The sequence below is a fragment of the Bos taurus genome, chromosome 21, assembly GCF_002263795.3.
Source record: "Bos taurus isolate L1 Dominette 01449 registration number 42190680 breed Hereford chromosome 21, ARS-UCD2.0, whole genome shotgun sequence".
NCBI classification, from domain to species: domain Eukaryota; kingdom Metazoa; phylum Chordata; class Mammalia; order Artiodactyla; family Bovidae; genus Bos; species Bos taurus.
The window spans coordinates 69,553,915-69,580,415 of NC_037348.1; the positions used below are offsets into that span (position 1 = coordinate 69,553,915).

General features: G+C 64.1%; 2 protein-coding genes across 10 annotated transcripts in view; one reads left to right on the forward strand and one right to left on the reverse strand.

Moving 5' to 3' along the window:
• Positions 1-1,740: 1,740 nt before the first annotated feature.
• BRF1 (BRF1 RNA polymerase III transcription initiation factor subunit) overlaps positions 1,741-26,501 on the reverse strand; it is a 52,553-nt gene continuing 27,792 nt past the window's right edge. For 4 of the 9 annotated variants that reach the window (XM_024982225.2, XM_024982227.2, XM_024982222.2 and 1 more), the window contains 15 exons: positions 25,858-25,889; positions 23,215-23,287; positions 15,121-15,270; positions 14,070-14,163; positions 13,168-13,294; positions 12,734-12,773; positions 12,554-12,646; positions 8,939-9,208; positions 7,817-7,878; positions 7,169-7,250; positions 7,040-7,095; positions 6,420-6,733; positions 5,193-5,244; positions 4,833-5,004; positions 1,741-4,682 (listed from right to left, as the gene is read on the reverse strand). In XM_024982225.2, coding sequence (XP_024837993.1) covers positions 4,645-4,682; positions 4,833-5,004; positions 5,193-5,244; positions 6,420-6,733; positions 7,040-7,095; positions 7,169-7,250; positions 7,817-7,878; positions 8,939-9,208; positions 12,554-12,646; positions 12,734-12,773; positions 13,168-13,294; positions 14,070-14,163; positions 15,121-15,270; positions 23,215-23,287; positions 25,858-25,889 — 1,655 coding nt within the window. In that variant the 3' untranslated portion in view covers positions 1,741-4,644. Of the gene's footprint in view, positions 4,683-4,832; positions 5,005-5,192; positions 5,245-6,419; positions 6,734-7,039; positions 7,096-7,168; positions 7,251-7,816; positions 7,879-8,938; positions 9,209-12,553; positions 12,647-12,733; positions 12,774-13,167; positions 13,295-14,069; positions 14,164-15,120; positions 15,271-15,816; positions 16,047-18,929; positions 19,607-23,214; positions 23,288-25,032; positions 25,202-25,857; positions 25,890-26,501 lie in introns of those variants that run through there. The other 5 variants (XM_059879405.1, XM_024982224.2, XM_024982226.2 and 2 more) reach the window with 4 other exon arrangements.
• Positions 20,171-22,318, forward strand: BTBD6 (BTB domain containing 6). Its single transcript, NM_001105050.1, has 4 exons — positions 20,171-20,216; positions 20,292-20,382; positions 20,525-20,643; positions 20,816-22,318. The coding sequence occupies exons 2-4, from the start codon at positions 20,302-20,304 to the stop codon at positions 21,846-21,848; spliced, it is 1,233 nt and encodes a 410-aa protein (NP_001098520.1). The 5' UTR covers positions 20,171-20,216; positions 20,292-20,301; the 3' UTR covers positions 21,849-22,318.

The window sequence follows — 26,501 nt, forward strand, 5'->3', positions numbered from 1 at the left end:
TCAGCCCTGCCCGGTGCCCCGTCCCCCCGTGGCTCCCTCGCCTCTGCCCTGCACAGCAGCTCTGCTCATGCCCACCCCTGCTGCCGCACTTGCCCGCAGCATGGGGGCCGTTCCTCCCAGGGATTGTCCCCATCCCCATGGCCAACTGCAGACCCTCAGAGCTTCCGCGAGGTCTGCTGAGTAAGTAAACCCATGAACCGATGAACGGGGACTGTGTTTTCCAGAGCCCTGTGTGGCTGGAAGGGACACCCAGTAGGGGCTTGTGGGGAGAGAAAGCCAGAGGTGCAAGCCCCCCGGGAGGTCTGTCTGGGACCCCAGCCGCCTGCCTTCAGGTCCTGCCAGTGTGGCCCCCACTGACCCAAGCCCTCCCGCCCCGGGGCGTCCCCCCAGCCACTGGCTTAGCTCCGCAGCGGCTGAGGCTGGCAGCAGGGCCCACGGCAGCCAGGCCCCTGCTGAGTCCTGCACGGGCGTTTTCCCAGGCCCCACCAAGGCGGGCACCTGGCAGACGATGTCCTTATTCACTGCGGCCTCTGGGTGGGGGAGCAATTACTCAGTCTGCCTGGGGTGAAGGGCCCTGGTTGCCAAGGAAAGGACGGTCCCCACGCTGTCTAGCATGGCAGCACTGCCTCCAGCCATCCAGGCCTCCGGGGCTCAACTGAGTGCTTGGCCTCTGCAGTTGCCCCTGTGACGTGTGGCAGCCCACCTGCCTGCCACAAGCCTGCCCAGCACCTACCCCACCGCAGCCTTCCACTGGCCTCGCCAGGGCTGAGGCAGCAGTGACGGCTGGGTCCCACCATCCTGGCCCCCTGCCCTCCCAGGACCCAGGTGGACCATTGTGTGATGGCTTCCTGAGCCAGGCTCCTCTAGAGGCAGGAAGGTCAGACCGCCTCGCCTCTGCCTCCGCCCACAGCCCCTGGGAAGGGCCCTGGCGGTCAGGGCCTGAGGCCCGCAGCCTTGGAGCCCGACTCTCGGACCCCACCCCTTGCCAGCCTGGCTGGGGCCAAGGCCTCCCCAGGGACTAGCCGGCCCTCCAGGCACGTAGGCCAGGACGACGCGGGTAGGCGCCAACCAGCCGGGGCAGCTGCCGCCTGCCTGCGAGCGACCCTGACTCGGGAGCCCCTGCCCCCAGGAGATAATGCCGTCGGTGCCCCCAGCCAGCCGGTGTGCACGTGCAGGGAGCCGGCTGTCCTGTGGATGTGGCCACAGGGAGCTGGGAGAGTGTCGGGAGGACCCCTGGGCGGGGCCGGGGGCCGAAAACCCAAGGCCGTGAGGCAGACAGCCACCCCCGCCCCCCTCCCAGGGACGGACAGGCAGGAGCCGCCCCGGAGCCCTGCTGGCCCTGCTGGTCCTGGGGCGCCCCCTGCTGCCCGGGGCTGGCCCTGCACTGTGGCAGCGGCGGGGGCTCCCTGGAGGCACAGGTGGCTGGGCGGAGGGTCCGGATTCAGGGGGTTCACTGGGCCCCGAGGCTGAGACGAGCGGTGGCCGGAGCCTGGCAGCGGAGCCTGGGGTGACATGCAGGCCCACGGCCGGGCACGGGCCGCTTTCTGTCCACACTGATCCCCACGGTCTTGCGGGGCAAGGGGGTCTTCAGCCCAGGAGAACAGGGTGGGTGTGTGGAAGACGGCGAGCCTGGGGCACCCACGCCGGTGGGGGTGGCACCGAGACGGGGTGCCGGGGGCAGAGCCGTCCTGGCCCAGCAGCCACTGGACGGTGTCAGAGAACAAAGACACTGAACGGGGCTTGCGACTCCAAAGGCAGCCTTTATTGCGCAGGGAGCAGCGTCCCCAGGGTCTGTGCTGGGCCCCACCTGGGGCCTGGGAGGCGGAAGCAGGACACTGGCCTGGCAGCCTGAGGGTGCCCGGGCGGAGGTGGCCATGGGGCTGGGCCCCTTGAGGCAGGGTGGGTAAGTCCGCCCCCCGGTGACCTGGGGCCTTCAGGGCAGCCCCAGCCTGGGGACGGGGAACTTCCTTGCCCTCCCGGGGCCCCCTCAGCCCAGAAGGGACAGGAGTCCCTCTCCCGGTCCCAGACTCGTGGCCCTCACTTGGCCAGCGCTCCAGCCCGCCAAGGAACAGATGGAGGACCAGGGTGTGGAGACAGCAGAGGGGTTCAGGGAGGGCGAGCGCTGAACAGAAGGAGGGCATCGGCCTGGGGCGGGAAGACAGGGAGGGTTGGTCTGCACCTCGCCCAGTGCTGAGCCGTGGGAGCAGCATTTGTGGGGCTGCCAGTGGGCAGGGCACAGTGGGCGCTCAGGCTGGGCTCTACCAGAGAGGGTGTCAGGGACCCTGGTTCTCAGGGGCCCCCCAGAAGCCGCCCCTCCTTCAGAGAGACCCCCCAGCGCCAGCAGGGGCCATGGTGGCAGAAGGCAGCCACCAGCCCTACTGCCCGTCTGGAGGCCTGGCCCAGCTGGACATGACTGTGGGAGCCAGGAGAGCGTGGGGAGCCACTGGGAGAGGGGCAGGAATGCAGGCCGGGGCCCGGACAAGCTGGCTCAGGATGGGGCTCCTTGCCACCTGCAGGCACTGGGGGCGTCTCAGGCCTTTTCCCCCTTCTTGGGGGGCCTGAGGCAGCGAGTGGCATGACGCCATGGCCCATCCAGTCCCGCCAGGAAGGGCGCCCATGGTCCCGACTCCGTGGACCAGAGGGGCGGGAAGGGTACGAGGTCCCGGAGCACGGCGTGGGCTGGGTGCCACATCCTCTGTGGACACCCCGCGGCACCTCCAGGCCTCGGGCCCCTGAGCTCAGCCCCGCTGGGGGCAGACCTGGGTCTCGTCAGAGCCCGGGATCCGGTGCCCTGATGGTGCCCCAGGGACCCGGGTGGAGCAGCGTGAGCAGCAGTGGCGTGTCCGTGCACAGGTGTGCACTGTGGGTGTGCAGGCCCTGCAGGCCTCTCCCGGCAGGCCCTCCCACCCCCAGGCTGCTGGGGGACAAGCTGGGAAAGAGACTGACGGGGAGAGCAGGATCCCCGGAGGAGGGGCAGGCAGGGGGCCTGGAGACCCTGGCCTCACGCTGGAGGACGGGCAGGGCATGTGGCGGGGACAGGCCGCCCTGGCCCCAGTGGACATAGGCTGCCTCCCCTAGCTGCTCCCGGCACCGTGCAGAGCCTGGTGGCCAGTCGCGTGCCCTGCTCGGGCGAGCGCCCACAAACGACTCTGCTGACGTCAACCTGAGTGGGCGCAGCTGGGGACCCAGCCTCCACACCCCGTGCCTCGCCCGCAGCCGCCCTGCGCATTCTCCTCCCTGGATGTGCTCGGCCGCTCCCCTGCCCCTGGCTCAGCAGCCTCTCCTCTGCAGGCAGGCCTGTCCACCCATCCCCTGGCCCACAAGGCCATCAGCCCCTCCTCTGTGAAGGAAGCTCCAGCGAGGGTGGCCTGCAGGCTGGCCTCCTGCCCACCTCCCAGGGAAACGCCCAGCCAGACCTGTGTCTAGAGCACAGCATGCACGGCCTGGGCGCCCCCGACAGCCGCCAGCTCCCCCCTCCACCCGGAGTCTCCCGGGCTCCGGCCCAGCGCAGCACCTGCTCCCTGTGCAGTGCAGGGCCCCCTGTCCACGAGGCCCTCTAAGAGCCTCTGCAGGGGCCCAGGGCCTTCCTGTGAGGGTGGGTGTGTCACTGGTTCCCCAGCTGACAACCGGGTGCCTGTGGAGCCTGTAGACCCAGCACCCCGCCTAACCTCGCTCCTCCAGGGAGCCAGACAGAGCTGCAGACCACACACTCGGCGAGTTTCGGCTCAAGCAACGATCTTTGTGTTTCACCAGCCCACCTTCCACTCCCGCCAGCCAGGTGCCCTGGGGTCCTGGCCGAGGGGCACGGCGAGGGCCTCGAAATCCCCCAGTGAGCCGTGATGCCCTCTGGGGTGGACGCCATGAGGTCTGCCCACCCAGGGTGGGGCCTGAGCCCTGGGGGCAGGCTGCTGTGGCTCTGCCACTGTGAGGGCAGGTGGCCGAGGCCAGCCTGGAGAGGCGGAAGCCCCCGTGGACCCCTTGTGGACGCCCCCGCGCAGCCACGCCCGAGGCCAGGGCAAGGGCTCTGGGCCTTCCAGCAGCAAGGCTGGCCCAGGTTCCAAGTGCCGCCAACAGAGGGCCTCTGCCGGCCACGCCTCTGAGGACAGGGACCCAGGTGCAGCTCGGGTGGGAGGTGCCCAGACAGCTGCGCATGCGCCTGACAAGCGGGGCTGGGCAGACTGTGGGCTCTTCGGTGCACGTCTGTGGGGTCCCCAGTCCCGGGCACAACGGGGAGGGCCTGGCTGGGCATCAGCTGGACACAAAGTGCTTCTCTCAGACGCGGCAAAGAGATGAGGGGCGCAGGCTCCCAGCCCCCGGGGCAGAGCAGGGTCCAGACCCCGCTGGGCCTCCACGAGCCTGGACACGTGGCTGGGCCTCCCTGGGCCGCAGTTTCTCTCCACAGGATGCGGCAGAGCAAGGGTTCCTGGGCCACAAGACCCAGCTGTGCCGAGAAACACACACGCTCCTCACGTTGCTCAGATCAGGATCCCAACAGCGAGGGCCATGAGGTCGCCGGCGGCTGTGCGTGAAGGCCGCTGGGCAGCAGGGCGCCCGTCTCATCACCGAGTCTTGCTGCTCACCGGGGGCTCACCCTCAGGAGCCAGTGGCGGGGCCACCAGCGGACGTGCCGGACGTGAGATCACCTCAGTAGCCATCATCATCATCCCCGTCACAGCCGTAATCTGCAGAGTGCAAGGCAGTAACCACGGGGGATGAGGCCCGCCACCCCAGGAGTGAGCGGGACCCCCGAAGCGCCCCCCATGGCCCCACCGCCAGCCCTGCGGGCCCTGCCCCCAGCGATGTGGCCTCGCCGAGCGCCCGCCTGCACACACCGTTGCCGCCCATCATCTGCAGGGCGCTGACGCAGGGCTCTCCGTCCTCCTCCTCTGCGTCCTCCTCCTCCGCGTCCTCCTCCGCGTGGTAGGACACAGGCCCGCTCTCCACCACGACCACTGTGGGCCTGACACGCTCGGCCTCCAAGGAGTGGGCGCTCGGGAGTGAAGCCTGCAGGTGAGGCGAGGGGCTGGGCAGGTGCGGGCAGGCTCCGGGCCGCTGGGGCAGGGCCGCCCAGCTGCAGGGCCTCGGCTCCCAGGGCCCGGCCCCTCTGCCTGGGTGGGCGCACCCTCCAGACACCGTGTGGGCACCCTCTTCCCCAAGGACCCCAGCCCTGGCCCCACCCCCCGTCAACACACCTCTCCAAGTGCCACCTTCTTCGCCGGCTGCGTGGACACCAACGGCCGCAACCTGGAACAGCGCACAGCGAGGCAGCCTCAGCTCAGGGCGCGCCTCCACCCGGGAGGACACGGCCCAGAGAGGCCTGCCTCTGACTGCACCTGGCCGGGCGCAGAGGCCAGGGACGCTGGCCCTGTCCCCAGGGCCCTCAAGCGCTGGCCCCTCACCCCCGGAGCATCCCACAGCCGCCTCCTGCACCCAGGCCTGGCCACCCTCCACTCACCCCGACCCCGCGGGCTGAGCAGGTCGCCGGACAGGCGGGCCGCCCTCTTGGCCTGCTCGCGTCCACGCAGGGCACAGCGGGGAGCGGCTGAGACCCTCAGGCCGCAGCCACCGTCGTCCTGCCTGCACTGCGCTGGACACACCCACAACGGACCCCAGAAGAGCTTCCAGCGGTGGACACCCTTCAGTGGGGGTCTCTGGCTAGGCCGCGGGCAGCCTTCCCCGTCAGCAGCAGGGGCTCAGGGCTCTCACGGGGGCCCTGGCTCCCCGCGGTCCTGGCCAGCGGCCTGGAGGGGAGGGCGGCAGGCGAAGGTACGGCTGTGCCCAGGCTCCTTGGCAAGGGCTGCCCCATAGGCCGGGTGCATCAGCGGAGCAGGAGGAAGGCCAGAGGGGCAGGTCTACATCTCGGGCACCCCTCTCAACGCACCCTACAGCCATTCGCATGCCGCCCCGAGGGTGGCCAGGCCTCTAAGAGGGCCCGCAGGCACCAGGGATGCTGACGGAGGAGGGGGAGGGTGGGGTCAGCCCCACAGAGCCCAGCACCACCTGCCCCCTGGGAGTGGCCGGGTTGGGGCACGCCGACCAGTCTCGGGCCTGATGGGAGCCCAGGGGGCGGGCACGCGGAGCTGCCTGGACCTGTCCACGCAGGGCGGCCCACGGGCCCCAACGAGGAGGGCCCCATGGCCGCGCTGCTGTCTTCCCCCAGCCCCGCCGGCCTCGTCAGTGGTCTCCTCTCCCAGGGTGGGGTACTGCGGGGGCTTCCAGGAGCCCCTGGGTGGGGAACAGGCCCGGCGCCCCCCGTTTCTTCAGTCAGGACTGTCTCTGATGCTGTGGGCCCCGTCCAAAGCTGGACCCCCACTCAGCTCCCCACCAGGGTGGCAGGAGCTCCGGACACCAACACTGGTTTCTGGCACACGGGTGGTGAGCGACCTCAGCCTGCCCCCCAGGCCCATCCGGTACGGTACCTTTTGCCCGCGCTGGTCGAGGGGTCAGGCCGGCTTCTCCTGGAAGACGTCTTCCGCCGCGACAGCCTCCGGGCACTGGTCCACTCCGGGGGCCGGGCAGCCTCCCCCTGGGGGCCCGTGTCCTCCCCAGGCGGGGGGCCGTGCTCCCGGGGCGGGGGGCCGTCCTCCCCGGGCGGGCCGCCCCCCGCGTCCAGGCCTCGCAGCACGCTGTAGTTGATCTTGCTGGAGATCTTCTTCTGCTCCAGCATCTTCTCAATGGCCTCCCCGGCCGTGCTGGCCTGGATCGGCTCCCGGCGCTTGCAGGACTTCTTGGGCTTGAGGGAAACACAGAAGTTACGCTTCCTGTGGGCCTTGGTTCTATGAACCAGACAGGTGCCAGTCAGGACGTAGGGGGCATCAGCTGGACTCCTGGGAAGGAGACTCACGCCGTCAGGGCTGGCTGGGGCCTCTCACCCTCCCCAGAGAGACGGGCCCCTGGGTGGCCGGCACTGCCCTCTGCCCACCGAGCAGCCCCCAGCCGTCCTGCACCTCAAGCGGGACCGCTCAGCAAGAGGCTGACAGCACAGCCCAGAGGCGAGGCACGGCTGGGGCCCCTGTGTGCAGGGTGGGGGGGCGCTCACCTTGTGCTCCTTGTAGATACCCAGCTCTCTCTCCTTTGCAATTCTCGCTTCTTTCTCTGAAAGACCAAGGAGTGGGGTCAGCGACGCCCGCGTCCCAGGCACCTGGGCGGGCACTGGGCGGGCACTCACCCTTCTGCTCCCGCAGGTACTCGGCATTCTCCCGCATCCACAGCTCAGCCTTCACGCGGGCTTCTGCCTCGTTCAGGATGTACTGGGGCAGAGCACAGGGTCACTCAGAGGGCACGCCCAGAGCTCAGCCTCAAGCGTGCCCGCTTCGCGCATGCCAGTCAGGAAGCAGGCCTCCGATCCGAGAAGGAACGTGTGCAGAGTCCGGGCTGACGGCTCGCCATACCCTGCCCTCCCTAGGCCAGCCTGGGGGCTGCACCCTCCCCAGCAGCTCGCAGGCCCCAGGCACAGGAGCCAGGGCAGCCAGACTACAGGCTCGAGGGTCCCAGAGAAGGAGCTGCGCTGACGGCCACGACACCAGTTGAAGAACCGGCGGCGGCCGCAGGCCCGAGGCAACTGGTGACAAATCAGGGGAAGGCTTCCCGCTGCCCGTGGGTGAGCACCGCCGGGCAGCCTCCTCAGAGCCCACCTGGCTTCCCGCTGCCCGTGGGTGAGCACTGCCGGCCAGCCTCCTCAGAGCCCACCTGCACAGCGGGCCTTGGACTTGGGACGTGGAGGTGCAGCCCCAGCCCACGGGCCCCCATGGGTGCAGCCCCGGCCCCCGCCCCAGCCAGCCCGGCCCGGGAGGCCCCACGAGCAGGCAGCACCTACCCGGTCGATTTCGAGGTCGTCGATGCCGCTCAGGTCCAGCTCCCCGTCCCCGCAGGCGTCCTCTGGAGGGAAGCACAGGCTGGACTCAGGCTCGGCCTCCCGTGGAAAGGCGCACAGCTCACCCAGGGCGGCTTGGGGCCTGGGGCAAGGCCAGGGCGGCTCCAAGTCGCGCCCACCGTGCTGCTCCCAGGGCCTCATGGAGGAAGCAGCTCTGACCCGGAGCAGACCCTGTCCTCACGCTCCTTAAGGAGGAGCTTCTCAACAACGTTTCTGGGTGGGGGCCCCAGGGAGCCTCCATGACCATGCTGAGGACCCCCCACACCTGTGGGCCGCCGCCCGCCTGCCCCTGCAGGGCCAACGGTGCCCTCCGTGCGGCCCAGAAACAGGGGCGCCCCCCGTCAGTGCCCGCCCCTCGCTGCCCGCAGTGGGGCCCTGCTCTCAGCTCCAGCCAGGACGGCCTCGCTCTGCCCCCGGGCCCCCATGTGAGCCCGCTGCCCGGTGCCCTCGCACAGCAGCCCTGGGGGGTGCGGCCTGCTAGTGCCCAGCAGGCGGGCCAGGTCTGCGTCAGGCCCCCATCCACTCCCAGGGCAGGGGCACCCACAGGGCACAACGGGGGCATCGGGCAGCGTCCCGCTCGTGAGGTCTCCTCACACAGAGGCTGAGCCCTCGGTGCCCAGGGAGAGGAGGTCATGCCTGCATGAGACACAAGGGACCCAGGCCTGCCTTCCTCACGGGGAGGGCCCCGCGGGCACCAGAGCCCAGCAAGCAGTACCCATCTGTCCAGTGGAGAGGCTGCCCTCGACCGACACCTCCCCACCAGGCCGACGCAGGGGACAGGCAGGGGTGCCAGTCTGCCCCAGTGGGCCCCCTGTGACACATGGCTTTGGCTTCCTGCACTGAGGGGCAGGAAGGAGACTGGCCACAGCCCACCACGCTGCGGGCCCAGGCCGGTGCAGGAGGGCCGCGGAGACCCTGCAAGTGCTCCGGGCACCCAGCTGTCAGCACAGCCCCTCCCGAACCCGCCCTCACACAAGGCTGCCCCTCAGCAGCTCCCACGGCGGGGGGCGGGGCCATGACCCAGATGGGAACGCCCTTGCCCGCCCCCCAACCCCCAGCACTCACTGGGCTCGTGGCTCGGGGAGGAGATGCACTCTCGGATGGAGTCCGAGATGCCCAGGCTGGCCGCTGTGGGCAGAGGTCCGAGCAGGGACTCCAGCGCCGGGGGCCTCCTGCCCTCCTCGGGGACCCCTGCCGCCTCTGAGCTACCGGGGACACTGCCTCCGAGCAGCTCCTGGTAGAAGTCCTTGTTCAGGTGGCTGGCCGCGGCCTCCAGCTCCTCGTCCTCGGTGTCCTCCTCCCCGCACAAGCTAGACGTGGAGTCCTCAACGGAGCCTAGGACACAAGTGCACATGCCCCCCGTCAACCAGGCAGGAGGCCAGAGTGCCGCCCGGGGAAGACTGTTTCCACACAGCCGCACACATTCCCAACGGCGGGCCTGGCCCCAGGGCGCCCACACCACACACGCAACGCCAAAGCCAACTTACATCAGACACGAACCTAACAGCTGCGAGTATAAATGTTTCTGAGAAAAGATGGGAGATAGGAAGAAATGCTGACTCCAGCATCGATAAATCAGATTTCATCAAAGATGGGAACTCTACTTTGAAAGACACTGTTTAGGAAGACAAAAAGACAAGCTGCAGACTCATCTGCAAATCACATGTTTGACTTGCCTCTGGAATGTGTGAACACCTCTGAAAACACAGCCCCGTCACAGCTGGGCGAACGATGCAAGCAGAGACCAGCAGAGGCGTCGCGGGCGGTCACAGGCACGTCACCATCACGACAGGCGCCTGCGGCCACGGCCACAGCACAAGGGCCGACGCCACGCACCTGGGGCTGTGCGTCGGGAAGCAGCTTCTGAACCACCCGACCACGTCTCCCTGACCCAGCAACGCCACTCCCCCACATTTACCCTCGAGAAAAGCAAGCAAAGACTGACGTGAGTGTTCACAGCGGTTTACACGCAACTGTCCAAGACTGCAAATGACCCGGATCCTTTGTGTGGATCACAACAGACTGCGGAAAACTCTTAAAGAGACGGGGTACCAGACCACCTGACCTGCCTCCTGAGAAATCTGAATGCAGGTCAAGAAACAACAGTTAGAACTGGACATGGAACAACAGACTGCTTCCAAATAGGTGAAGGAGTACATCAAGGCTGTATATTGTCACCCTGCTTATTTAGCTCATGCGCACAGTACATCATGAGAAACGCTGGGCTGGATGAAGCGCAAACTGGAATCAAGACTGCCGGGAGAAATATCAATAACCTCAGATACGCAAATGACACCACCTTTATGGCAGAAAGCGAAGAGGAACTAAAGAGCCTCCTGATGAAAGTGAAAGAGGAGAATGAAAATGTTGGCTTAAAACTCAACATTCAGACAACTTAAGATCATGGCATCTGGTCCCATCACTTCATGGCAAACAGATGGGGAAACAATGGAAACAGAGGCTTCATTTTTGGGGGGCTCCAAAATCACTGCAGATAGTGACTGCAGCCATGAAATTAAAAGATGCTTGCTCCTTGGAAGAAAAGCTATGACCAACCTAGACAGCATATTAAAAAAGCAGAGACATTAGTTTGCCAACAGAGGTCTGCCTAGTCAAGGCTATGGTTTTTCCAGGAGTCATGTATGGATGTGAGAGCTGGACCATAAAGAAAGCTAAGAGCTGAACAATTGATGCTTTTGAACTGTGGTGTTGGAGAAGACTCTTGAGAGTCCCTTGGACTTGAAGGAGATCCAACCAGTCCATCCTAAAGGAAATCAGTCCTGAATATTCATTGGAAGGACTGATGCTGAAGATGAAACTCCAATTCTTTGGCCCCTTGTTGCAAAGAACCAACTCTTTTGAAAAGACCCTGATGCTGGGAAAGATTGAAGGCAGGAGAAGGAGACGACAGATGAGATGGCTGGATGGCATCCCCGACTCAATGCACGTGAGTTTGGGCAGGCTCTGGGAGTAGTTGGTGACGGACAGGGAGGCCTGGCGTGCTGCAATCCACAGCGTCACAAAGAGCTGGGCAGGATTGAGAGACTGAACTGACTTCCACTCAGGACCGGACGCTTGGGACCCCTGCCCCAGCAAGGACTGACAGGCGATGGACCTCTCAGAGTAACAGCACTGAGTGAAAAAGCCAGAGAAGAAACGATCCCGCTCACAGAAAATTCTAGACACGACTAACTTCCAGCCGCGGGAGGCAGCTGCACGCTGGCCTGGGCGCCCTTGCGGCCCCTTGCCTGGAAGCCCGACCTGCCACCGCCTGTATCGTCAGCAGCCCGTGGGGCGGCCGGCAGAGCTGGGACACTGGCCACCCACTCGGCCACCTCGGGGCCTTCAGAGCTCAGGGCCCGGCACACACGTAGTGTGGCCTCTGGAGGGATGGACTCGACGGTGTATGCGGCCCTTCCTCCCCCACCGGTCCCCCAGCACCCGGCCTCCTCTCCTCGCTGCGGAGCTGCGGTTCCCCCCAGGCCGGCCATCCTGCAACAGGGCGGAGCCGCTTGGAAGCCAGGGGTCAGAGGAACGAGTCCACACCCAGGAAGGCAGACCAGGAGCAAGGGTGGGGTGGGATGTGGAGACAGTCCCAGTAACCAGCGGCGGGCACGGAGGAGGACATGTCCCCGATGCTCTGGTCAGGAGCAGCCATGAGAAGCTGGACCTGGGGCAGACCGGCGGTCCCTCAACAGCACTTGGTAAGCGCAAGCAGGGAGAGCGAGCCCAGCCCTGTGGCTGCGTGGCTGCAAGCAGGTGCTGGCCCAGAATCAGAGGCCTCCAGAGACCACGTGAAGAAAACCCGCGGACAGAACACACGCTTCCCGAGGCCCAGGGAGCGCCTTGTGAAAGGCGCGTGAGCAGACACAGGGGAGCCGGGCCCTCGTGGGGAGAGAGGTCCAGGCTGGGCCGGAGAGCAGAGCCCCACTGTGTCCAGAGGGGGACACGGGCTGGGGGCGGGGAGGCAGGGTGCCAGGGCAGAGACCACCAGGCGTGCACGCAGGCCCATGGGGGCGCCCAGCACCGAAAACCAGCCAGCCTCGGCCGAGACCACCTCTGCCTGTGGGAGGGTCACACAGCTGACAGCGTGGACGGGGGGACACCCCATAGGACGCGGAGCCCAGCCCTGGTGGATGGAGCCCAGGGGGCCTGTTCCCCAAGCACCGCAGGCATCTCCAACCAACGGACCTGTGGCCACAACACGGTGGTGCCAAGGAGGGACAGAGCCAGCAAAGCACCCCGGCCCCAGGCGGCACGAGTGTGGGGCCCACCCCCACCGCTGGAGGAAAGCGGCAGGCTGGCAACCTCAGGGGGAGACGCTGCAGAGGTCAGAACCGAGGGCGGCAGTCGCCGGCACAGAGCAGAGAGGTTGCAGGGTGCACGAATCAGCGCAAGAGCTGCCTCAGTGGGAAATCGGTAACGAGCCCGGAAAACGAGGACAAGGCACAGCAGACACAAGCAGACAGCACAGGAAACCGCCAGAGAGACAGCACCATCGGAAGCGGCACGAGGCGCGCGGTGTTCACGCCGCGGACAGGGTGGCCCAGGCGTCCTGGGGGCACTGAGGCTGGCTGCAGGGCACCCAGGCCAGCGTGACCCCGGGCTGGGGGGAGGCTGGCAGTGGGAGGGGCCGGGCGCAGGCAGACTGAGGGCAGCTGCAGACGCGGCGGGACTCACCGTCTTTCGTCAGGCTGGCGAGCGCTCCCTTGGCCTTGGGCCGACTGTTCTCTAGCTCGATCTCAATGGCATCCTGGTAGGTGGTTATTTCACCTGAAGCAATAAGTTAAAAGCAAAAAGTGATCATGAACTCCGTCCTGTAAGGCCCTGCAGCCTCTGTTCAGGGAGACGGGCGGTTACCTTCCACGGCCTCCAGCTGTTTCGACAGGACTTGTTCAAGCTGGAAAGGAAGGGCACGAGTTTAGTGACGGGTTAGACCAGGCCGCAGGCACCGCAGGCCTCTCGGCCCCGGGCAGGGCCCCACCCCGACAGGAGGGATGCAGCTTCAGGCCAGACACACGCTGGGCCCTGCAGGAAGGAAGCTTCCTGAGAACCCGTGCTGGAGCACCTGGGTGGCCTGGGGAGACCCCACGCACAGATGAGCGGACCTGGGGCCCAGGAGGAGTTGTGCCCGGTGCAGCCCACCCCGCCACCACCCCTCGACTGGTTTCAGCGCCCCATCCGCCTCTCCCGGGGCTCTGCACAGACGCACGCCCTCGTCAGTCTTCGTAACGAAGCCACTGTCTCAAAGGAAGAGCGGAGCGGCGAGGACAGAGGCCGTGCGCAGGGCCCACCTGCTTCAGCCGCAGCTTCCTCTGCCCAGCTGTGTAGGACGGGGGGTCACACTCCTCCTCCAAGTCAATCTTCATAAACTCGTCCACGGTCAGCTGACTGGTGGGCGTGTCTTCAAACTCCGTGAGCCTGAAGCACAGGGAAGAAAGGGAATCTGGCACCCCCGAGCAGCGTATTAACCAGCACCCAGTTAATGAAACACCCCTCGGGGGTCATGGGCCCCCAGCCCGGCGCCTGCACACACGCAGCTGTGCAGACGGGGCCCAGCAGCCTCTCGGTCCTGCTGACTGTGAAGGCTGGCTTCCCTGGGAGCCAAGGGCAGGGCCCCCAGGGAGACCCCGGGAAGGAGGCCCCCAGTCCCAGGCCGTCACTGCACACAGGGCTCCTGCGTGGCAGTGAGTCCAACCATGATCAATTCTTGCCCGTTTCCCATGTCCAAGTGTTTAATAGGAGAATCTATAAAGAGAACTAGAGGTCAAATAAGCAAACCGAACTCCCTCTGCTTTGAAAGCGGCCGTAGGACACCGTCTCAGCTGAAGCACAGCCATTGGGGCTCCCAACTCGGGGCGAGCGGGCTGCAGTGATGAGCGTGCCAGCGACTCGCTCACCCCAGGCTGCGTGGCGCTCCGGCCGGAGCAGCCGCAATGACCCTGGGAACTCACTGCCCAAGAAGCAGCTCCCTGGCTGCTCCAGGAAGGGACAGCGGCCGCCTCTGCAGGTCACGCTGGCTGCGCTGGCCAGGAGACGGGCACGGCCGCTCTCAGCACCAATTCCTGACCTGTGAGTCGGCGACCTCACAAGCCACTGGCCCCCTCAACCCCAGGTGGAAGAAAGGGGCTGCCACGTGGACAGAGACGCTGCCAAGGGGGCTGCCAGGACCCCAGGTGGGCCCAGAACCACCCACCTCTTGCGCAGAGTGGACTCGCACACCTTGACCACGCTGATGACCTCCTTGACGGTTCTCCGGAAATCATGCATTCTGGCTGCAACCAGAAGCGCTGGGGAGAAACACAGAATTCAGAAAGGGGACAACCCAGTGACCCCAGGAGCGTCCCTGGGCAGACGGCCGTGACCCACCGCAGGGGCTCCACCGACACCAGGAGCGTCCCTGGGCAGTCCCCACTATGGGGGCTCCGGGAGCCGGGGTGGCACCAACTTGCTCTCCTCCTGCGGGAGGTGCTGCAGGCCCGTGCCTGTGAGAACGCCCAGGAGGGCTCGATGAGCTGCAGGCGACTACACAACAGTCTTAAAAACACAGAAGATGCTGCATCACAGTCTCCTTTCTTAAACGTAACAATTAAAATACACTTTGAGGATTTTGTGTAACCTCTCAAAGCAAACGTGTGCGCTGAGCTGACTTGCATGGGAACCTCGAGGAGAGACAGAGTGGGCGCCGGTGTGCTGCACATGGTGACCACAACCGGCTCCCCCGAGGAAAGACCTGGCTCTGGGCTGCAGGCTCGGAACCGGACATGCCCCTGAGCAACACTGACCCTGTGGGGCTGGGAGGGAGAGTGAGGGCCGGTGGGTGGCTCCAGGTCCCAGGGTGTCGGGAACAGCAGGAGGGTCGTCTGTGGGCACCTGCCAACCAGAGCGGAGCCCAGACCACAGTCCTGAGGGGAACAGGGAGCGCCCGGAAGGGAGCGGGGCGCTGCAGCAACGACTCAGCACGGCTGCGCCTCCAGTCAGGCCTCGGGTCAAGGCTGGGAAGCCTGGAGTCCCCTTGGCTTGAGGGTCCTGCCCGCTCCCCAAGGCCGAGGAGGCCAACAGGGAGCAGACAGAGCCCTTGAGGGCTGGGTTAGGACCAGGCAGTGGTAGCTGCGAGGCAGCTCTGGGGAGAATCCACCTGCAGCAGCCCGGCCCGCTGAAGGGTGAGCACAGACCACACTCGCACACAGCCGTGGGGCCCAGCCAGCCCAACCCCGCACGCCCATCCCCACCCCGCACGCCGATACCTGCCCCGCAGAGCCCCGAGGGGCGGCGGCCCGTGTGCATCCAGTCCCTCTTCATCCTCTGCAGCAGCCTCAGGGCCGTCATGGACACCTCATGGTTCTTTTCGCCGAACTCCAGCAGATGGGCAAAGCGTGGGATGTACAGGCAGGGGTCTGCGGAAGACACGCACCTCAGCGTGGCCCTGGGGAGACGCGCCCCTCTGCCCCCCAGATGGGGCCTCTCTCGCCCGTCTGCCGCACAAGCTCCCGGGGCCCCTTTTCCCTGACATGAGCCCCCGGGACAGGCAGCCTCAGGAGCAGCTGAGGACACTGCAGCTGGTGGGCAGGACGGGCGTACCCTGCCACGTGAGGTGGGGCCAGGCCTGCGTGCTCGCTGCTCAAGCCCCGGCAGAAGCGCACAGGCCCGTGGGCTGCTTTGTGGGCATTCTGCAGATTTCCAGGGAGGCTGAGCAAATTCTTACACATTCATTTTCTGCATTTGCTCTTGTGGAGCAGCAGCTTAGGCCTTCTGCCTTCTCGTCTGTAAGAGTGTGTGTGCACCTCTTCAGTGAATGTCTCCCTCTTGCTAAGGGAGGCCAGCCTGGCTGGGCGGGATGGGAGCCACCGTACGCGCGCCCTCTCTGTGCTTACCAGCACCTTCCCCGCGCCGCTCTGGGCTCCAAGCGTCACAGAGCGAACAGAACCAGCTGAGCAACAAACCTGGCTAGCTGTCAGGCCTGCCACAGATAATGAGGAAACCATCCGGGGTTCTGTGACCGAGTCCTGGGCTGAGACCTCCTTTGGACACAATCATCAAGCAAGGCTGTGCTTCTCGGGGCATGGTGGAGGCCTGAGGAGCAGGCTCCAGGAGGGAGGCCCAGCAGAGAAGGGGCTGATCGGCTCCCCTCACGTGTCCGACAGCAGCGCAAGCAGCGGCGGCAGAGACCCCGGCCCTGACCAGCACCCAGCACCGTCCTCCTGGGCTCGGCTGCGTCTGTGAGGGCCCTGGGGGCGGCTCTGGCCCCGGGTGGCCCCGAGATCCTACAGGCAGCTCTTCCACCCTGTCAGCCTTGGCTCGCGGAAAGGACCGGGGAAGGCTTCTGAGGACGCAGACTGGCCGCCTGGAAGCAGCCCGGGTCCCGTAAGGCCCACGGGATCCAGGCAGGCCCTCCCTGCTCTGACGCCAAGACTGGCAGGAGCGGCACCTCCAGCCGATCCCGACAGCCAACAGTGCAGCCAGCAGCGCAGCCGAGCGAGCAAACAAGCAGGGGAGCCGCAGGGGACAAGGCGGAGCCCCGCAGGGGCGCTCTTCCGCACATGCCTCCCCCATGCTTGCTGTACACCCGGGGCAGGGAGGCGCTGTCCCTGCGACGAGGAAGGGAGCCCGGCCAAGGGGAAGCAGCCGCCCCCCGGCCCTCGCCGTCCTCAACAGACCCTCAAAGCGCCCAACCTCCTCCTCCTGTCTGCCCAGTGAGGTTCCCCTCCACTGCCTGTAGGACCCACCCACGGCCAGCTGGCCACAGCTTGTCCTCTGCCACTCCCAAGTACACTTCCTTTGCTGATGAGAGAGCTGGCTGGTTTAGGCTGACAGCAGGCAGCTACGACCACTTAACCCCTTCAAAAGGCACTGTGCAAGCAGCATGGCAGAGTCACGGGGTCTAGGCAGTCTGGAGCTTCACCCACTTCCACTGTGGGTATGTTGGTTTGGAGTTTTGGGGGTGATTTGATTATGGGAAAAAAACATATATCTTAGAAGTATAACTACTAACATTTGTAAATATTTTTTAATAAAACAAAACATATCAGAACTGAGGATTAAATTACATGCATATTAAAAGATCTTATCTTGATTTGAGTATAACTTTGACACTGATTATTCCTAAAATAGAAAACCGTAAGCCTAAAAGTACTGGGAAAATTCAAGACAAATATGCCAGCAGCCTGGGGTAGGTGTGAAGTGGCTGGGGCATTTAATGTAGGGAAAAGAAGAAAAGCTGGGAGAAAATGAGAAGCCTCAAGTATAGATCACATGACAGAAGCTAAATTCCCTAGTGCTCAGACGCTCGGTCGTGTCCGGCTTTCTGTGGCTCCTCTGTCCATGGGATTTTCCAAGCAATAATACTGGAGTGGGTTGCCATTTCCTACTCCAGAAATTCCCTAGTGGGCTTGGACAAAAACGCTAAATCCAGGATGCAGTGTTCATAAGAGGCAGCTACAAGTAATGCAAAAGGTCAAGATCAAAAGGCCATTCTGGGCCCCTGAAGCAGGGTCACCAGGAGGAGAAGGGCAGCTGTGAAGGGCACAGCAACACAGGACCCAAGGCAAGGGAGGTGCGCGGGCCAGGGCGGGGGTGTTATGAGGGAAAGGACCCAACATCTTAAAGGACACAGGACAGTCACACACCTGTAAGACACACGGACTCAGAAAGTACTAAATAAAGCAAAAACTGCTAGAAACAGACATTTCCACGCTTGATGTAAGATTTTAACATAACCACAGTGATGTAGGATTTTTAACACAAGTCTCTCATTCGACAGCATGGCTAGTGGGGGAAACACCAAACGGGAGACCGGAGCCACCACAGGCTCAGCGCAACCGCTGACTCCTAAAGGCAACGCCGATAAAGAGCGACCATCCTTTCCCACAGTCTGCAAAAGCTAGTGGGGGAAACACCAAACGGGAAACCGGAGCCACCACAGGCTCAGCGCAACAGCTGACTCCTAAAGTCAACGCCGATAAAGAGCGATCATCCTTTCCCAAAGTCTGCAGAAAAGTTTTAAAAACTGACCGTGTAGTAAAGAAACTCCCTGCTGCTGCTGCTGCTAAGTCGCTTCAGTTGTGTCCGACTCTGTGCGACCCCATAGACGGCAGCCCAGCAGGCTCCGCCGTCCCTGGGATTCTCCAGGCAAGAACACTGGAGTGGGTTGCCATTTCCTTCTCCAGTGCGTGAAAGTGAAGTCGCTCAGTCGTGTCCGACTCCTAGCGACCCCATGTACTGCAGCCTAACAGGCTCCTCCGTCCGTGGGATTTGCCAGACAAGAGTACTGGAGTGGGTATATACATAGATAAAACTGACTCATGCAGCTGTATACCCGAGTCACACAATACTGTAAATTAATGACACTTTGTCCCTTAACAGTATTAAATTTAAAAGAAAGTTAATTTAACCCCCCAGACTTCCTTGGTGCTCCAGTTGTTAAGACTACGTACTTCCAACCCAGGGGGATGCAGGTTCAATCCCTGGTTGGGAAACTAAGCTCCCTTCTGCCACCTGGTGTGGAAAAACAGCAACAACAGACCATATAAATGCTGCAAAGAGGACTAAAAAATGGGAAATGGAAATACTTCTTCTAAATAAAAAATATAGGTAAAAAGCAGTAATAAAGTAATGAAAAAACAAATGTTACCTTCACCAGGAAAGAATTTCAGAAGATAAAACGGAAAACAGTATGGTGCTGGTACAAAGACAGATACACAGGAGCAGTGCCACAGAGCCTCTGATGAGGATGTCAAGACTGCACAATGGGGGCAGGGTCATGTCTTCAACGAATGGTGCTGGGAAAATCAGATACCCATAAACAACAGAAAAAAGGTGGACCTCCACCTCACACATCACATACAAGTATCAGCTCCAAACGGATTAAAGATCTAACCGTAGGACATGAAACCGTCAGTCTCCTGGAAGAAAAGAGAGGACGAGCATGATGTTGGAATGCAGACGACTTCCTGACCATGACAGCAAAAGGGAAAACAGACAGAAACAGGACTGGGACAAACCTAAGACCCTCCGTGAAGCAACGGAAACCCTTAAAAGAGTGAAAAATGCAACGTACAAAACGAGAGAACGTATCTGCAAATCACGGACTTCTCTTGTGGCTCCGAGGTCAAAGAGTCCGTCTGCAATGCAGGAGACGTGGGTTCGATCCCTGGGTCGGGAAGATCCCCTTGAGGAGGGTATGTCAACCCGCTCCAGGGCTCTTTCCTGGAGAATCCCATGACAGAAGAGCCTGGGGCGCTGCAGTCCGTGGGGTCGCAACGAGTAGGACACGACTGAGCAAGTAAAGAGCAACAACAAGCCCGCATATCTCCAGAACAGGCAGAGAACGGGCAAGTCTAAGGAATGACAAAACCACCCGATTCAGAAACGGACAAAGCAGCCGGAGAGACTTTTCTGCAGAGGCCCAGAGAGAACCCAGCGCAGCTGACGGGCTGCACCACATCACCGACCACCAGGGGCTGGAGGCCCCCCGGGAGGCAGCGCCTCACTGCACGGTCAGGACGGCGGCCCGTGGGGTCGTCGCGGGGCCCCTCTCGACCCTCCCGCACCTGCCCCTGCCCAGGACCGCCCGGCGGTCCAGCGGACGGCACAGGCGCCGAGGCTGTGCGCGCGGCGGGCCTGATAGGGGCACGGCCCCAACTCCTGGGTCTTGCGCAGAGACTGGCCGCGCTCAGACCAGCGGCGCCCCGGCCCGCGCCCTCATCCCCAACCCCGACCGCAAGGCCCGGTTCCAGCAAGTGCCCGCGCGGGGCGGGGCCAGAGGCACGTCGGCCGCGCGGGGCGGGGAGGGGCGGGGCCGCAGGCACGTCGGCCGCGCGGGGCGGGGCCGTGGCGCGACGTGACGCGCGGTGGCCGCGGCGGTGCGGGCTGAAGGCTCCGGCCGGCGGGCGGGGCGGCCCGAGGGAGCAGGTCCCGCCGCCCCGGGCAGGCCGGGACCCCGCGCGCGCGGCCGCCGCGGCCCCATGCTGCTGCCCCTGGCCTGCCTGCACGGCCGAGTGGCGCAGTGCCTCACCGCGCTCCTGGTGCTCGCAGAGCCGCCCCCGAGGCCCCGGCGCGGCGCGAGGGCTCACGGCGCGCCGCTCCCGCGTGCGGAGGCCGCCCTGCCCGCGAAGATGGCCGCGGAGCTCTACGCGCCCGCCAGCGCCGCGGCCGCGGCCGCCGCCACCGCCACAGACATCGCCAACAGCAATGCCGCCGCCGCCGCCGCCGCCGCGGGCAGGAAGGGCCGGCCCAGCGCCCCGCTGCCCGCGCCGCCGCCGCCCGCGCCCGCGCCGCCGCCGCCCGACAACAACAACCCGGAGAGCCCCAACTGGCAGTCCTTCCACCCGACCTTGCGCGAGAGGTGAGCCCGGGCCCACCCGCCCCGCCCCGCCCGCGCGGCCCGAGCCCGAGTGTCCTGTGCCTCTGCCCTTTGCAGGAACGCGCTGATGTTCAACAACGAGCTCATGGCCGACGTGCACTTCGTCGTGGGGCCCCCGGGCGCGGCCCGGAGGGTGCCTGCCCACAAGGTTGGTAGAGGTTCGGCCCTGTGCGCTCCCAAAGGCGACCGGCCGCCGCCGGAGGATGGACGGTCGTCTTCTGGGTGTGGCAGCCGCTGGGGGCAGGGAGGGCCCAGGGCTCAGGGCCGCGCTCTGCCTCTCTCGTCCACAGTATGTCTTGGCCGTGGGTAGCTCTGTCTTCTATGCCATGTTTTACGGCGACCTGGCAGAAGTCAAGTCAGAAATCCACATCCCCGACGTGGAACCTGCAGCTTTTCTCATCTTGTTGAAGTAAGTCTACCGCATGAGGGTGGGAGGATGGGGCGGTTCCTTGCTGTCTGGTTCTTCCAGCCAGCTGCCTGGAGCTTCCTGAAAGTCCACAAGGACAGATGGGCTCCTCTGCTGGGCCCTCGGTGCCCAGAGTGCCCGGTGCTGCCCATGACTCTGCCCCCATCCTGCCTAGGTACATGTACAGTGACGAGATTGACCTGGAAGCTGACACGGTGCTGGCTACCCTCTACGCTGCCAAGAAGTACATTGTCCCCGCCTTAGCAAAAGCTTGTGTCAACTTTCTGGAGACGAGTCTGGAAGCCAAAAATGCCTGTGTCCTGCTATCGCAGAGCCGACTGTTTGAGGAGCCCGAGCTGACCCAGCGCTGCTGGGAGGTCATCGACGCGCAGGCTGAGATGGCCCTGAGGTCCGAAGGCTTCTGTGAGATTGACTGGCAGACGCTGGAGATCATCGTCACACGGGAGGCCCTCAACACCAAGGAGGCCGTGGTTTTCGAAGCGGTCCTGAGCTGGGCGGAGGCCGAGTGCAAGAGGCAGGGCCTGCCCGCCACCCCTCGCAACAAGAGGCATGTGCTGGGGCCCGCCCTCTACCTGGTCCGTATTCCGACCATGACCCTGGAGGAGTTTGCTAATGGCGCCGCCCAGTCAGACATCCTGACACTGGAAGAGACCCACAACATCTTCCTGTGGTACACAGCAGCCAACAAGCCCCTCCTCGAGTTCCCCCTGACCAAGAGGAAGGGCCTCGCGCCCCAGAGGTGCCACCGCTTCCAGTCCTCTGCCTACCGCAGCAACCAGTGGCGCTACCGCGGGCGCTGCGACAGCATCCAGTTTGCCGTGGACAGGAGAGTCTTTGTCGCTGGGCTGGGCTTATACGGCTCTAGCTCTGGGAAAGCCGAGTACAGCGTGAAGATCGAACTCAAGCGGCTGGGGGTGGTCCTAGCGCAGAACCTGACCAAGTTTGTCTCTGACGGCTCCAGCAACACCTTCTCAGTCTGGTTTGAACACCCCGTGCAGGTGGAGCAGGACACGTTCTACACGGCCAGCGCTGTCCTGGATGGCAGCGAGCTCAGCTACTTTGGGCAGGAGGGCATGACGGAGGTACAGTGCGGCAAGGTGACCTTCCAGTTCCAGTGCTCCTCCGACAGCACCAATGGGACTGGGGTCCAGGGCGGGCAGATCCCCGAGCTCATCTTCTACGCCTGAGGCGCCCGGGGGCCAGCCACGCTGTGAGGGGTGAGCCCTGTCTCTGCAGCCAGCAAGGGACCGAGAGTGCAGGGAAGCAGGGGGCACTCTGCTCTGGCCGGGCCGCCCTTGCGGCCTGTCTCCTGTGTGTGGTTAGCCAGAGCCTGGGGTGTGACGCGGACGCCCCCCTCCCCAGCCAGAGCCTTGGTCCCTGAGCCGTGGCTGTCGGGCCGGCCTCACAGGCACCTCCTGTACAGTGGGGTGTGCATCTCAGGTGGAGGGCGGGTTTGGGGGTGCAAGGCAGGCCCCAGGTTCCCCTCAGTGTCGCCTCCCACCTGCTGTGAGGGCTCTGCCTTCTCTCTTGTCCTCTTGGATTCTATTCTAAGTGGTTCTGAGCTTAAGACCTTATCTTCAAATCCAAAACGGGAAAAGTCACTTCCAGTAGTTCACCTATTTAAGTGGATTTTCATAATAAAGTTTTAACAAAACAAGAACCACACACACGTGAATGACTGCAGGTCTCACGGGCCTGATGGCACAAACAGGTCAGCAAGCAGTCCCACGGACCCACCTGCCCGGGGTGTGCCCTCTGCTGGCAGCTGGGCCTCCACCCAGGAGGGTTTGCTTTCTGGACTGCAGCCAGACTACCCTGGAGAAAGGCATCAAGTCGTGTCTGCCTTCCAAACTGTCACTCGCCGCTCAAAGTCATCCCGTCTGGCTCTGATGTGGGGGCGGAAGCGGGGTTGGTTCTCTGCAGGGCTCGGGGCTCCAGCCCCCAAGAGCAGACCTGCCACCTCAGGGTCACGGGCAGCCTGTGGGCTCAGGCAGGCCCCTCGGGCCTCTTGCCTCTGTGCTCCTGCGCCACAAACTCCAGGCCATTTACTCTGTCCTTGGAAAACCTCAGCTTGATCCCAGAGGGATGCGCCGTGTCCCTCAGCACAAGCATAGAGCCCCGTCAGAGGAGGATGCCCGACCTAGTGGATCTCCGCCCCGGCCCCAGGGGACATCCTGGGCGGGAGGGGGGGTGGGGGGGGGAGGGAGGCAGAACTACAGCGTCTGCCCACCCCCCAGGGCTCTGCATGCTACATCCTTAGTACAAGAAAATGTGCTTCTAGACACCCGTGGGCAACGGAGCAGTCCCTCCAGCCGACGGTAAAAGCGGTCCCCGTGGTGAAGCTCCCGTATAGGCCCACCCTGACGGAAAGGCTGGCTCGGTCCGCGGGGGCCTTGCCGTCCACGAGGCCCTTGTTACAGGGGTCCCACTCGCACCTGCCGGGGACTGACCGCGGCATTCTGCTTTCATGGGAGGCGGGTTCCAGGCACCAGTGGCCCCCCTGCGGGTCCTCATCCCGCGTACCGCCCTCCCGCCCCACGGGCCCCACGGTACCTATGGCGGGCGCGTTGATGCAGAGCTCTCTCGCCAGGAGGAGGAATGTCTTGCCCAGCACGTAAACGTTCACCTGTCATAAAGAAATGCGGCTCAGGACAGCCCTCGGCAGCGGGAGCGCGTGTGCGCCTCCATCAGCAGCGAGCGGCCCTGCTGGCCCCACGGCAGCCTGGGGCGCCCCCACCCCTCGTCCAGGTAATTCTTTAAGACTCACGGTCTCAGTGGCAGCTGACTTTGCTGAGAAGGAAAGCTGCCTGCAGGACAGCTGACTCAGCAGAATTCTCCAGAGCCCAAGGCGCCGGGACAGTGGGGCCCAGGCCACCCCTCCACCCACTCCCCAGGGCATCCTTGTCGCGTCCCCACAGGGCGTGGCGGTGGGTCTGCAGACCTGAGTGCCCTGCCTGCTCACCCCTCAAGGGCCAAGCCCTGCCCAGGCCCATGCCGGGTGTCTCACCATCCCAGCTTGAGGGGACAGAGCCCCCCCGTCTCCCACCTGTCCACCCCAGTCCCCTACAAGACCTGGGCCTCGCGGAGCGCTGGCTCCGACCCTCCGCTCTGACTCCCTAGAGGGCCCCCTCCCCCGATCAAGTCTAGCCTGTGGGCCCCTTGGCCAGCCCCCAGGAGGATGCCAGGCACAGTGCTGAGGTGGCCGAATGAGGGCCTGGCGGGCCTCCCGTCACAGGGCCTGCGGACAGCACACACGGGCGCCTGGAGTGGGGCACTGAGCCCTCTTAGGAGAGGCGATCGGGGTCCCTGTGGGCACCAGTCGGGCCCAGACCACCCTGCTCACCCCACTGGCAGCTACTCTCTGCCCTCGTCTGACCCCACCCAAAGGGCTGTGGCTCCCAGAGGGGCCTCCTGAGGGCACCCTGCCCAGGCCGGACTCCAGCGTGTTGGTGCATCCCTCTGCCGGGTCCCTGCCTTGCTGACCGCCGCCTCCCCTCGGGCTGGGACGGGGCTGACCAGCCAGTGTCCGTCCCCACGCTCCCTGCAGCACGTCCCTGACACTGCCCGCCCGTCACAGCCCTGCACCCGGTCCCACGACCCAGGCAGATGAAGCCTGAGTGCTGTAGGAAAGGGTGCCCTGAACAGTGCACCCTTCAAGTGGAAGATCAAGTTTTTAAAAGGACATGCGTGTAAAACGTGTGGTTATTGTCAGAGATGCTCACTGCCATCAGTATTCTTTAGAAGTCAAGACACTGACACTTTGAGTGTAACTTCTGAGTCTGCAGCTGGCTGTGGGTGGCCCCAGGTCCGTCTCACTATGAGGGGGTGGGGAGGGACAAAGAGACCTCCTCTCAGGATCCTCAGGGCACAGCAGTTGCCCCCGGCTCCTGCCAGCGGCCGTCAGCTGTGAGCTCAGCCCGGGAGGTGCTCGCCTGGGCATGTATGAGAGTGTGGATGACCGAGTCCTGAGCCTTCCCGCACATCCACTGAGCGGTCAGCCCTGGGCAGTGGCAGCCCTCTGGGCAGGACCTCCCTCGACGTGTGCGCATGACGCCCACAGTTAAGTGCAGACACGTCCCGAGCATGCTGAGCCTGTCCCGGCCTCACACCCTGGAAGGGCCGGGCTCACGGCTGCCAGATCCCTCCTACCTTCCTGATGCTCAGTCTGGGTTCCGCTCAGGACAAAGGGCCCAAGGCCCACCCTCCCCCTGAGGTGTGCGAACTGTGTGGGTGCAGCCTGCACGCACGGGGTCCCGCTGGCCCTGACCCAGCCCAGGGGAGGGGAGCTCTGCTCCGTCACCTCCAACCCCAGCTCTGACTGTCCCGCTCCCCAAGGTGTGAAGCAGGAAGCACCGGGATACCTCCCTCTACCTTCCAAGTGGCGCCCAAGTGCTTCCGGAGTGCTGTCCTGAGGCATCGCCAGGAAGGAAACCTGGCCACGTGGACTTGCCCTGACCACAGTACGTGGAGAACTGGATTTTCATGGTTCCAGGGATTCTTTCCAGGGTGACCCCAGAACGTTTCAGCAGGGCTGCTGAGAAATGCCGTTTATACAGGTAGTCTCTGAGGTCAGTGCAGGTCTGCCTGCCTGCCCTGGGACTGCTGAAGGCCCAGCCCTGGACCAGCTTCCTTTGGGAGCGGGGGGATCCCTGGGCACTTTGCGTGCATCCTCACACCGGTCATATCTGCTTTCCCTGACATAGTAAGGAAAAGTTAGTTTCTTTCCAAGTCCTCAGTGGCGAGACCCACCGAGCCCAAGCTCACCCAGCGCCATAACCAGGGCACGTGCAGACCACAGTGGCCCCAACCTGGAGGTGGCCCCTCCCCATGAGCATCCCATCCACACGGGTATCCCCGTTGGTGGTCTTGCTGTTACCATCAGTCATTTGGAAATGAGGAACCCAGAAAGCAAGTTTCTCTAAATAGACTGCAAGTATTAACATAAGCTGTTACACTGTTTAAATGTACACGTATGAGTCCATTTTGTTCTTTGAAGAACGTCCCTCGCCTTGGACAGAGGTCACCTGGGCCTCTCCTGTGGTTCTACAACCAGCCCCTGGGACGCCACCACCCCCTACCCATTCCGTTTGCCAGTTTCCAAACTGAGACCCAGGCCCTCCGCGTCCTTCGCCTGTGGACCCTCCCAGCCGGGGCGGGCGGGGCCTGAGCAGGGCTGGGGCGGGGGGGTTCATCTACCTGGAGCAGGTCGCTGAGGTCGAGGAGCATGTCTGCGTGGGAGTCAAGGAGAAACCAGCAGGCCCACGGGCGCCGGCCGCCGCACGGTCCCCGGGAGGCAGACCCTGGCTGTAGATCCAGGCTCCACACGGGACGGCGATCCAGAGTGGGCAGCCACGCTGCGGGCAGCAGTGAGTCTCCACCAGGACGGGGGCGGGGCTGGGGCAGGCGGGGGGCACAACGTGGCCCCCGGAGCACAACCGCCTGTGCGGGCCAGCCTCCGCATCTGCACGGGCCCTGCCCTGCCTGCCCCACGAGCACGGCCACACTCGCGACTGTGCCCCGCGAGCACCCACCGAGCGCCTGCTGGGCACCAGGCAGGGGGGCAGACACACACACACTCGGGACCCCCGGGTGGCCGGCAGGCACTGCCACGGTCCTGGTCCCCAGGGGACAGCTGTGGGGACTCTGGCATAGGCCCAGTCCTCACTGTCAGTACATGAGCAAGGAGTAATCAGAATATGCCCTAAGTGAGTCAAAACCTAGCCAGCCACACACACAGAACTATATACAAGACATGAGCCCCTGAGAAAAGCAGCTCGTCGAATAAAGTGAATTTAGTGTTGTTCATGCTGAGGCTTTGAGAAGTAACTGAGAAAGGATCT